A 13,082-nucleotide genomic window follows, 5' to 3' on the forward strand; every position below is an offset into this window, starting at 1 on the left:
ATAGAAAAGCTCAACATCATGATAAGGAAGGCAATCAAAGTCGCCTTGGGACTCCCCGCCATGGCCTCTACTTCACGTCTCTTTAAGATGGGCGTCCACAACACGTGGAAATAGCTGGGCGAAGCGCACAAGAACAGCCAGCTGAAACGACTCAAGCTCACGCCCACACGGAGATCAGTACTCCGATACCTGAACTTCAGCGAGACGTGCGTCGCAGACGCGGGCAAGAAAGAGCGAATCCCACCGGACGTTCGAGAGTGCATTTTCATCGCACGTGTCCCGCGCAACATGCATCCCACATACTACAAGAGTAGAAGACAGGCTAGAGCCAACACCATCAAAGGAAGTTTCAAGCACGACCCGAATGCCCGATACACCGACGAAACGCCAGTACCCGCATCGAAACGCGTACGCTCTCGGCGTCGCAGGCTCCCGAGGCAGCGAGCTAGCATCGCCAACCATCAAGGCACGCAATCCGGAAACGGCTGAAGAAGCGGCACTCGCTCTCGCCACCTCCACATCCACAGATGCAGCGGGTATATTCACCCAACTCTCAAGCCGCCTGTAGAAACTTCTTGAGGGGCCGCATCTCGGCCGATGCACTCAAGATACTAAAAATACGAAGCACTCCTCTCCCGTACACCTGCATAACATGGTACCCGGACACGAGGGACTAGAGGGGAACGAAGAGGGGCCCACGCCGCTGCCCGCGAGCACATCAGCCGGGCTCCCCTCTTCCCACGCGCTCTCCGGCCCGCGACGGAAGATTCGGAGGCCGTACCTAACTATTCGGCCATTATGCAGCATTATAGGCTCGAGCGTCGAGGGTACGCTCCACTGCACGCTAAACTCGGCAGAGAAGATAGGCTGATCCTTAGACGCCTGCAAAGTAATACGTACACGCACGGAACGATAATGCATTGCCTCTACCCGATGCTCCACGGCTACCTCTGCCCACTCTGCAACGTGGCCGACACTCTGGAACACTTGCTCCTGGAATGCGCGTGGCAGGAAGGCAGCGAAATGCAACCAGGGGCCGCATAACGTCAAACTTTTCCAATATATTTTTATTCCAATTTCCTGACGTCAAATTTGCGTAACCGCCGATGCAAGCATCGGGCCGTCACCAGCAGGGTTGTCTGAACAAACCAATCAAATGCTCCCCTCGTTCATGGGAAGTAACTTTAGTTTGCTTGAAAAACAAATAAAATTGGCTGCACTGAGCGGCTTGTCTTATCTGATTTGCTCGCAAGAGGCGAGGAGCATGCTCAGGGGGCGAGGGATTTGATGGGGCTGAGCCACTGCACTGAATATCGATAACAGGAAGAAGAGGGTGGTGCCGGCAACTGCGATTGCTGCGCTTTCTATTGCTTAGCTTGCGGTGGCTCGTCGACAATAGCGGTGGCATGGCGCAGAAGCTTGAGGATGACGCTAAAACGGATCCTAAGCAAAGAAGAGTTGGCTGAACGAGGTCGTAAACTTGCCGAAAGTACTCGAAAATGTTACACGGCCACGCAAAAAAGTTTTATAACACGGAAATAAAGCCATGCTCTCCGGTAGGGGCGAGTAGCCAGTGCCGGAGCGATCGGCGGCAGCCATCTTTTATTCCTTTCCGAACGGAGCAGCCTGCGGTATTCAGAAGAAAATTCAGTTTTGTTCGGGATATTACTGCATCTTTAACGCGTAGGCGTCAATTTGACGCGGTAAGTTTTTGCGGCTTTGTGACGTCGCGTGAGAGGCAGGTGAAGTGGGTGCAGCCCGAAATCATTTGACCAATAGCCGAGGGCTAATCGCAAAAAAGCATCGATTCAGAAATAACTATTTTTGTTTTGTTCGGTCAAATTATGCATAATCAGTGTGTACACGTCGTATCAGATCGGGAGCAATCGCGGTTTTCATGACGTCGCGCGACACACAGTTGAAGTGGGGGTGGTCCAAAAATTTTTTTTTCCTATCACGGTGGGCTGATTGCAGAATAGGAATAGAAAAGTTTGGAATAGTTGAACGTTAGAGCGCCCCAGAAATACACGCGAAACGAGCACAGGAAGTAAACCACCTATTCGAAACGTGGGAGGCGAAGCTAACCCTCGGGGACCTGCAAGACCAACGACAACTCGTCGCCAGGGCCAAGAGAGCAGTCGAAGCCAGAGAGTCCCTGGACTAAGGAGCCTTCCCACCTTAGGGTGATACCGGGCCTCGCTCGGGACACTGTTTCGTATAATAAACGTTTCTTTCTCTCTCTCTGTATTTTATGTCATTATTAAATAAATTATTAATTGAGCTTCATTGGCTGATTGATTTCTTGGTTGGTTGCAGGTTTGATTGTTTGTTTTGTACGGTAGGCACTGGGCAGTGGGCATGGTGCTGGTGTGCTGGTGCGAGAGAAGACGACGACGAGATGTGCTTGCTTCCCGTTACAATATAGTGACGACCTGTTTAAGCCTACCGCTGCAACCTATAGCTAGTGCTGCTAGGTTGACACCCCGGTTACATTTGGTGGAGTTGCTGGGTTTCTATTCAACATCGTGAAACTCCGCAGTCGAACGCTGCCACCAGCTGTTGCAATGGATGAACCGGGAAGATCCCAGGCTGCTGCTCCCGGCAGCGCGATCCGGCTATATTTAGCGGCACAGACGACTAGGCCGTGGAAGACTGGCTCGCCGAATATGACTGCGTAAGCTACTATAATAAGTGGAATGACTGCGCCATGCTCACGAATGTCATCTTTTACTTGAGTGACGTGTCAAACCTATGGTTCCGCAATCACGAAGCCGATTTTACCATCTGGTCTGTTTCCACAACACCTTTGGCAGAGGTCTTCGGCCGTCCAGCCGTTCGCCGGCTTCGCGCTGAGCAGCGCTTGCGTGGTCGAGCTCAACGCCAGGAGGAGACCTTCATATTGAAGATGTGCTCTCGCTATGCACGCGCGTCAACTCATCTATGGACGAAGCTGGCAAGATCAGGCACGTCATGAAAGGCATCGATGGCCATGCCTTCCAGATGCTCGTCGCGAAGAGTCCGTGGACGATTGCCAAGGTCATACAGCTTTGTCAGCCGTACGACGAGCAGCGCAAGCAGCGTGCATCAACACGCGCTGCTCAGCAGGAGAACGCCGATCTCTCTCCGTTGGATTTCGGCCGCGACACTGCAGACATCTCTGCTTTAACGCCGGAGATGAAGCAGTTCATCCGTCATGAAGTCGCACGCCAACCGTCTCTGGCGAACACCACACCCAAGCCGTCGACAACCTTGGCTCTTCGCTTCGCCACGTTATTCAGACTGTAATGGAGTGTTTGAACAGTTCAGTTGGTAGCGTCTGTTCGTAATCGAGAAGGAAGGTCACGCAGAGCAGGAACAGCTGGTTGCCCGAACGGCTCACGCTCGCGCTAAGCACTGGCTGGCCCACTGGTTCGACTGCAGGCACGGAACAGACGATCTGGCTGGCCTTGTCCTGGTGCTCTTCTTCTTCATTAAAATTACCCCCGGTGCAAAAGCGGAGCCATCCTGGCGGCTTATGACGTGGAGAGGAGCGGTTCATAGAATTGTTTCAGGCGGTGAACGTGAACAACATCCCGTCCACCGCGGCGCTTGTCGGATGTCGGTGTAAGCGGCTCTATGACATAGTTCACCGGAGAGGTGCGTTCTACGATGCGGTATGGTCCATCATACTGCGAGAGAAGTTTTGTCGAAAGTCCAGGCGTGGTAGCAGGCACGGAAAGCAAGACAAGTGTGCCGGGAGCGAAGTTTGGATTCGTAGCGTCGCCATCACGATTGGCTTTTTGTCGTTGTTGATCGGCGGAGGTGAACTTTCGGGCTAATTGACGGCATTCCTCGGCGTATCTGGTGACGGCTGAAACGGGAGCACACTCTGACGCGTCTGGTGTATAAGGCAAAACCGCATCGATGGTATGGGTAGGATCGCGACCGTAGAGAATGAAGTATGGAGAAAATTGTGTAGTACTTTGTGTAGCCGTATTATATGCGTACGTGACAAATGGGAGGATGATGTCCCAGTTTGTATGCTCCGATGAAACGTACATGGCGAGCATATCACCTAGGGTGCGATTGAAACGCTCCGTAAGCCCGTTAGTTTGAGGATGGTACGCCGTGGTGGTGCGGTGAACTATGCGGAATTGAGCAAGCAGTGCTTTAACCACTTGCGACAAAAACACACGGCCTCTATCACTCAGCAGCTCCCGAGGTGGGCCATGACGAGAAATGAAACGATGGAGCAGAAAGGACGCAACGTCACTGGCGGTCGCTGCAGGTAGAGCAGCGGTTTCAGCATAGCGTGTCAGGTGATCAACTGCGACAATAATCCATCGTTTGCCAGCGGGTGTTAGCGGTAGCGGCCCGTACAGGCCAATTCCCACACGGTCGAAGGCACGAGCAGGGCACGGAAGAGGCTGTAATAAACCGTGGGCTGGATGAGGCGGAGATTTGCGGCGTTGGCATTGCGGGTCCGAGCGGACAAACTTTTGGACAAAAGTAAACATTCCTCGCCAGTAGTAACGGTGCCCCAGGCGGTCATACGTCTTCAAAATGCCTGGGTGTGTGCATTGTGGGTCAGTATGGAAAGACGCGCACATGTCGGAACGCAAAGTCTTAGGGATAACCAAGAGCCATTTGCGACCATCGGGCTGGCAGTTGCGTCGATACAAGAGGTTATCCCCCACATCAAAGTGGGCAGCCAAGCGACGCAGAGAGCGGGTAATGGGAGGTGCAGGCGAGCCAGAAAGGAGATCCAGAAGAGAGGCCACCCAAGGATCTTTGCGCTCTTCTGATGCGCATGTGGTGATATCGACCGAGGATACCGCCTCAGTGGTGGAGAGGGAGGCCGTGTCGGCTGGCAGCGGAGAGCGGGGCAGAGCGTCGGCGTCAGTGTGCTTGCGACCTGAGCGGGAGATGACGTGTATATCGTATTCTTGAATGCGCAAAGCCCAGCGGACAAGGCGTCCAGACGGGTCTCTTAAAGAGGATAACCAACAAAGGGCGTGATGGTCAGTAACGACATGGAAAGGCCTGCCATATAAATAAGGGCGAAACTTCCCGAGTGCCCAAACGATGGCCAAGCATTCTTTTTCTGTGACGCTGTAATTGCGTTCCGCTTTGGTCAGCGCACGACTGGCGTAAGCAACGACGTACTCGGAGTGGCCAGGCTTGCGCTGCGCAAGGACAGCGCCAAGGCCAATACCACTGGCATCGGTATGCACTTCAGTTGGGGCGGTGGGGTCGTAGTGTCGCAGTATAGGCGGAGACGTCAGGAGATGGCGTAAGGTCACGAACGCGGTGTCGCAAGCAGGAGACCAGGAGGCTAGGTCGTTGGCGCCACTTAAGAGTTGTGTCAAAGGTGATATAATTGAGGCAAAATTGCGAACAACGCGTCTGAAGTAAGAACAGAGGCCGATGAAGGCGCGGAGTTCTTTGAGTGTCTTAGGTTTCGTTCTCTATATTGTGGAGTTTGTGGTTCTTCAGTCCTGCTCTCACGACGTGATGCTTGGGTGGGACTTTCTTTCGCGAAATAACGCCGTCATCAATTGTGCACGTGCTGAAGTCGAATTATCCCCTCTGTGTGACGTACCCCTCGTCGGCGCCACATCTCTACCCGTTAGGCACTGGCGATCCGGCTGGCCCACTGGTTCGACTGCAGGCACGGAACAGACGATCTGGCTGGCCTTCTCCTGGTGCTCTTCTTCTTCATTACAAGACGCAAGTTGCTGCGGCGCTACCATCAGGCCCTCCTCCGCAGCCTGCAGCTGAACCGCTCACGTACGCTGAAGTTGTCGCCCGGCTATACGCTCCTCCGGCTCCGGATACCTACCGAGCCACTGGCATCTTCCATGTGCCACCGCCACCTTCACGCCCGATTGCCGTCACTTGCTCGGCCGCTGGAGCCCCTATCGTCAACCCGTGGCGCACACTTGACGACCAGCCAATATGCTTTTTCTGCCATTTTCCGGGCCACGTAGCATGATTCTGCCGCCATCGCAGCCCCCGTTTGCCTGACAGTGGGGGCGCCTCAAGCTACAGGCCTGCTGGACTGCCGCGTCAGGACCCATCTAACCTCCCTCCGGACTCATCTTACAGTCGCCTCCCTTTCGATGAACGCCGGTCACCTTCCCCACATCGCCGATCCATTTCCTCAATGATCCGCCGACCCAGCCCAGCCCGAGAGGAAAACTAACAGTCACAGTTCCAGAGGCAAGAACTGAGTTTACGTGGAATATTTCAAGGCCTCATTCTGCCCCGGCCAACAATATTGAACTGTCCGTAGACGGCGTCACCGTACACGCACTTATCGACACTGGAGCCGCCATTTCTATTATTAGTCAGAAGCTTTGCTGCAACTTGAACTAAGTGACTATTCCCCTAACCTCGGCAACCTCGCATCGCATTCAGCCTTCAGCGTCGTTCTTCTTTTACGAGCACCTAAATCCAAGTACACGGGTGTTTTCGCATGTCGCCCCCATCGAAATGCGGCTGCCGTGGCCGGGATTCGATCCCGCGACCTCGTGCTCAGCAGCCCAACACCATAGCCACTGAGCAACCATGGCAGGTTCCACGACGACCCACAATGCGGCCACGCTGGTGTATTAAAGACATACTCTCGCCTCCAGCTTCGGTACTACTGGCGCGGTATATCCCGTTTCGTTCACCAGTATGTCCGCTCATGCCACATATGCCAACGATGCAAGACGCCACCTCAACGTGCCACCGGCCCCATGCAACCTTTACCATGCCCTGCGCGCGCATTCGACCAAGTCCGCATTGAACTATACGGTCCGCTTCCCAACACTTCAAGCGGCAACCGCTGGGTTATTGTTGCTATCGACCACCTCATGCGGTACGCTGAAACTTCAGCCCTAGCATCTGCCACAGCAAAAGATGCAAGCCAGTTTTATCCTTCAAAACCTGCTTTTACGCCATGGAGCACTTCGAGAATTACTGAGCGACCGCGGTCACGTTTTCCTCTCTGACGTCCTTTCAGCATTGCTAAAAGAGTGTCGCATCATTCACCGCACTACCACAGCATATCATCCTCAAACTAATGGGATGACAGAACGTTTCAACCGCAGCATTGGTGACATGTTGGCCATGTATGCTACATCGGACCACTCAAATTGGTATCGCATTCTGCCTTTAGTCACCTACGCTTACAATACCGCCACGCAAAGCACCAATGGGTTCTCCCCTTTCTTTCTCCTTTACGGACACTAAACTTCATGCACTATAGACACGATTCTCCCTTACCTGCCAGATGCTTCGGAGTGGACTACTGTTTCTAGAGAGGCTGCCTACGCCGAAGATTCTCGACAGCTCCCTCGTTCGTTCACTTGCCAGGACCAGTGGCGCCAAAAGCTTCGCCACGATTCATCCACTACGGCTACGGGCTTTGCGCCTGGCTCGCTGATCTGGTTGTGGGCGCCCTCTACTCCTCCAAGCCTTTCCTCCAAGCTGCTCTCCCAGTAACACGGTCCTTAACGGGTACTGAAACAAATATCCGCGGTCAACTACCTCATTGAGCCAATCGAAACGCCTTCCGACCAGCGTCGTCGGGGCCAGGAAAATGTCCACGTCTCCGGCTCAAGCTTTGCCATGACCCCCCTGTGTTCTCCTGTCCTTAGGTCGCCAGGATGGCTGCTCTTTCGGTGGGGAGTAATTGTGCTGAAGGCACTGGGCAGCGGGCATGGTGCTGTTGTGCTGGTGCAAGAGCAGAAGATGATGAGAAGTGCTTGCTTCCCGTTACGATATAGCGGCGAGCTGTTTAAGCCTACCACTGCAACCTATAACTAGGGCTGCTAGGCGAACAGCACCGTTGCAGTTTGTTTGTTTGATTTATTTATTTATTTATTTATTTACTTATTTATTTATTTATTTATTTATTTATTTATTTATTTATTTATTTATTTATTTATTTATTTATTTATTTATTTATTTATTTATTTATTTATTTATTTTCGGTGTCCGGTTGCAGGGATAACAGAAACGAGATGGCGAATGTAAGGCGTGCCCTGGCCGAGGCCGGCGTTGCATGGCCTGGCCGCGCGATTGGTAAACCGGATGCGCTGCACACTCTGCTGTTCGCCGCCATTCACCTCGGCTGGACGGCCATCTTGCACGTTGACATTCGCCCAGGTTGGTTTTGCCTTGGCGTTAAGCAAACAACCCATACACACCACTGCGCGTGAATGAAAAATTAGAACAACTCGTTTATGCTTATTTCTGGCCGTGGAAACCATATATACAAAATATGAATAATGGATTGAGCAAAAATTAGCTATCGTGGTAATTATTTTTTAATGGTACGTCAGCCGAGTGTTGGCAGCTAAAGCTTTTCTCGAGCATATCAAAAACCTTACTACCGTCTTTCTATTATTTTCGAAGCGCTTAAGACGAAGTTTTGAGAACTGAAATTCAGCAAATCAAGATGCATACGTTGCTCTTTCTGGGGTTAGGTCAGCCTAAATCAATAGACACATACCTAATTGCTTGCACACCCTCATTAAACAAAAACGCAATGAGCCTCCTTTAATTTCATTGATGGACATAGACAGAACGTCGTGTAGGGGGACATCGACATCGTTGGCTAAGACTCTGCTAGAGTTGACTCCTAGGCCCATAGGTACTTGTTTTCTATTCAAAGCATAAATTCCGTCAGTGGGATTAAAGTGCAATTGCATGCAAGAAAACATATGCGTATTGAAATTTCGGAGTTTGTTGTGAAATCCCAAGTGGTCAAAGCAACCAGATAAGCACATATCTGTGAGATTTGTATTGTCTTACGTTTGTTGACGCGTGCATCACTTGTCTGTCTACCTTTCCTGTGTTCAGAAGTAGATCACGTTCAGTTACGATAATTAAACCACCGGGCGGATCAGTGTGCCTTAGTGTGGCGCTGTCATGCACGAGGTCGAAAGTGCAATGCTTAACCGTAGTGGCTGCATTCTATTCAGAGCAGAATGAAACAAAAGTCGCAGTTTCAGCCGAAAGGCGAAGCATCGATTGCAATAACAAAAGTGTAGAGCGTTGTACAAATTGAGGATAGTAGCTTTATCGGCCGTGTCAACTCGTACACATAGGCATACCAACTAAATTAACGAGCATGGTGTCATGAGCGCACGCGCAAACAGAAACAGATTTCACTCCATAACAGCGCACTCGCTGTCATAACGCTGCATTGAGGAATAGTGGTAGCAGCAGCGAGTTAATCGACCTTCATGCTGTCTCTCTCTTTAACGCGAACTAAGCGGTGAGAACACAGTGCACACGAAGCTATCCGAACTCGGCGCACTGTGTCCGCATCACAGATCGCTTTCAAGACAGGGCCCGCGCGGCCGTGACATATGCAGGTGTCACAATAGTAAAACGACAATAGTAAACGACAACAATAGTAAACTTGCGCGTGATGGCAGACCGCGCACTTCTCCCCACTTTCCTCTTTCGTGAGCAAGATCGAGCCAGCATGAGCGCCCAACCCTCGCCGCTTTCGCTCGCATATACAGCATACGGCGCGGCGCGATAATGCTATTGCACTTAGACTCTATGAGGAAGACCACAGTGACGGCGATGCAGACGGCGACGAAAGAAATGCGCCTGGAGTGTCCATGTACTTTCTTTCGCAATAAAAAAACGCGCTTGCACTGTACTTTCTTTGAACGGTAAAGAACACGAAGTGGACAAAATAATCCGGGACCTTCAATTAAAACGTCACTGATAACCTAATTTATGCAGTCCCGGGAGGTTCCACCCTACTATTCTGAACTTTGGGAATTATCGTAGCTGTCATAAATCTTGTGTGAAGTGACGCCACCAGACGCGTTGGCAAGCTAAGGTATCTTTCATCGGTGTGCATCACGTCAGTTGTGCATTATGCGATCATTGCGACCGTGGGGCCACGAACATTGTGCAAGCGTAATAATGCTGCATACATATATAGCGAAAGGAAACCGCTGGTGATGGGTGCGAAATTATATATGTAATTCTCAGAACTGAAAAGCACTGACTGCGGCTTACGAAGGCAATTAGCCTTGCGGGAACGTTGGTTCCACGTTGATGGTTTCCTTGTTCGCACACAGCTCATTTATTATTTTATTTATTTATTTATTTATTTATTTATTTATTTATTTATGATATCCTCGGGGCCAAGGACATTACAGAGGGGATTGGTGTTAATATACAAGCAAAACGTAAAAGAAAAATACAATATTCTCTCATAATACATTGTTAGTATATCATTAAAAATGCATAAAATATTAGCATAACAACATGAAAAACTGACATTACAACGACTCTGTTTATACATTGTAAGCTAGAAAATTTCGGAAGTGTTGGTTATCACTGATAGATACAGCATCAGAAGGACGATGATTATAACCGCGATTAGTCCTTGGCAAAAAGTGTGAAAGAAATGTTTAGTGCTTTAAATGTCAATTACAACTTTGTGGCTGAGGTCGATGTGATCGGTAATGTAGCCTAGAGATAAATTGATCGCACAGAACAGGACGATAATCAAACTTATGAAAAAGAGTTAGTCGGGATGTTTGGCGGCGCATAGAAAAGCGTGGGAGGGCAAGATTAGAATTCATGGCAGTAACACTTGCCGTTCGATTGTAGTTACGAAGAATAAACATAACGTAGTTATTTTGAACCAGTTCTAGTGTCTGTGCAAGTTTATCCTGACTTGGATCCCATATCGAGCACGCGTATTCTATCTTGGAACGTATTAGTGTTTTGTACAGCGATAGTTTAAGTGACGATGGCGCTCTAAGGAAGTTACGACGTAAGTAACCTAACATGCGGTTTGCGTTGCTAAATTTATGTTCCGTGTGAAGGTTCCAGGTTACGTTAGTGGTAATGTGAATGCCAAGGTATTTGTACGAGGTGATTCATTCTAATTGAGAATTGTTAAGATAAAAAGGAGATGTGGAGGCCTTAGTGCGAGAAATATGCATTGTTTTACATTTGCTAGTGTTAAGTTCCATTAACCATGTTTGAACCAGGTAGTAACAGCATCAAGATCGGACTGTAAGAGGGTAATGTCGCTAACAGTCCTTATTTCGCGAAAAATAGCAAAGTCATCAGCAAATAAAGGTCATTAGATTTTAGGTGAGACGCCAAGTCATTGATATAAATAAGAAACAGAAGCGCTCCAAGATCCGGATCCCTGCGGGAACGCCTGAAGAAACGTGGCTAAAAGCGGAGCAGCACTGATTCGTGACAACAAACTGTGATTTGAAGTCCAAGTCATCAACAGTTGTTGTTGTTGAAGTCTCCTACCTCCTCTGACATATCTGTGCTATTTGTGTTTAAGTGAAAGGGTTTCTCGATAACAAATACAATAATTTGCATTTTCCAGGCAGCAGGGGTGAACCCTCTTACCGGAGCACTTCATCGAGACGACAAACCGACACCGTCGTGCTAACACTATCTCGTGAGTTTGGCATGCTTGCTCGCAAGCACTCGTCTCAGGAGGCCAGGCGGCCGGCGCGTATAGCGTACGTTGGTCTTCTCAACGACAACCTGGGAAGCGGCGGCGACGACGTGTCAGCGGTGAGTTCGATCTGGGTTTATGGGCAGAGTGGTTGAGATGACCAGGTTGATCAACGCGATTTACACACAATAGACTGCAAGCGCACGAGTACAGTGGCACAAAAGCCTATAAGCTCGCATGCATCAAACGGGCGCGCGCACGATCGCAAACTGGCCGTTTCTCCTCGCTCTCTCGATCCACACTGACCTTCGCTGGTAAGTACATTTCGGAGTCACGAACACTCAGGGCGGCTATTTCTGATAACTTTCGGACAGCAAATGCCCCGCATTCCTCTCGGCCACGCTGCTGGAATCGAATGCACTGACCCCAGGTCGAGGGCGGACTGCGCCGAGACCCCGTGCCCGACTTCGAACAAAAAGGCGCCTGACAACATAGATCGTTAGAGAAGAGAGTGATGAGAATACTCGCTATGGCTGCCTACTTCGAATGAGAGCGCTACGAGAAAACAGTGCTTAGTGCAATTCGCTATCAACGTAGTGAACCACAGCATGTGGTGCTGTTTACCGGCCACTGGAACAGCCAGCGTCTAGTAAACAAATCCCATGTGTCAAAAAAGCTGCCGTAATGATGCATGGTTGACTTACCATTGGGGTCACTTTGCATCGCTGCTTGAATCTCGTGCCACAACCTAATCCCTTTGGCGAGTGTCCTTGTAGTGAGCACGTGACATCCCAGAATACCCGTCGCATGTGCAAGCCTGTGATCTGTAATTATCCATGACGCGCACCGCTTTCGTGGCCATATCATTTTATGGATGCTTACGGCAAATTTCGGCGGCCAGAACTCGGATGTAGTCGAGCCCTGATGGGGCCTTGCTGGCTGCCTGCGTTCGCCGCTTCCGGTGGGCGGCCGGCTGACAATATCAAGTCCAGCTTGATTGGCGGCGAATAGCTAGATTTCGACACCCGGCCTCCAGGCGGATGGTGCCGCGTGGCCAGCTGCCGCTTTTTCGCCGGAAAAACACTCCAAGGGGGTCGGCTTCACAGGCCCCTCACCAGGCCTCGCCTCATTGAGCTGCCAAGAGTAGTGCATTCAAGGCGCGCTTACGATGGTGTCGGCTCAGTATCCCTACGCGTCACCGAAAGAGTTTAAATTTCAAACCGAACGGCATTTGCCCCTCTCCCGGTTTGCTCACCATAGCCTACATACATGGCGGTGCTGTGCCGTCACCCATACTGACACCATTCAAGGCAACATGAGTTATTCGTTTTGCCTGTTGCAACCTGCCGTGGTTGCTTAGTGGCTTTTGTGTTGTGCTTCTTAGAGCAACACCCGGTCATGGCGGCGCACTTAGACGGAGGCGAAAAGCAAAAACACCCGTCTACCTAGGTTTAGGTGCACGTTAACAAATTCCAAGTGGTCAAAATAATTCAGAGTCCCCCACTTCGGCGTGCCTTCTAATCAGATCGTGCTTTGGCACGTAAAACCTCATAATTTCATTATATTTCAATACATGAAATAATGTTTAGAGAAATAATAGAACGAAGACGCAGAATGCTTGCGTGTTTTTGTTTTGCTTCCTGTCGTAGTG

At 50.4% G+C, this 13,082-nt stretch overlaps 1 protein-coding gene across 5 annotated transcripts in view; it reads left to right on the top strand.

The window, feature by feature from the left end:
- LOC135911199 (endothelin-converting enzyme 1-like) overlaps window positions 1-13,082 on the top strand; it is a 70,375-nt gene that overhangs the window by 30,979 nt on the left and 26,314 nt on the right. For all 5 annotated transcript variants that reach the window (XM_065443393.2, XM_065443394.2, XM_065443395.2 and 2 more), the window contains 2 exons: window positions 7,976-8,136; window positions 11,357-11,550. In XM_065443393.2, the coding sequence (XP_065299465.2) occupies window positions 7,976-8,136; window positions 11,357-11,550 (355 nt within the window). The remainder of the gene's footprint in view (window positions 1-7,975; window positions 8,137-11,356; window positions 11,551-13,082) is intronic.

Source organism: Dermacentor albipictus, chromosome 5, assembly GCF_038994185.2.
Source record: "Dermacentor albipictus isolate Rhodes 1998 colony chromosome 5, USDA_Dalb.pri_finalv2, whole genome shotgun sequence".
Classification (NCBI taxonomy): Eukaryota; Metazoa; Arthropoda; class Arachnida; order Ixodida; family Ixodidae; genus Dermacentor; species Dermacentor albipictus.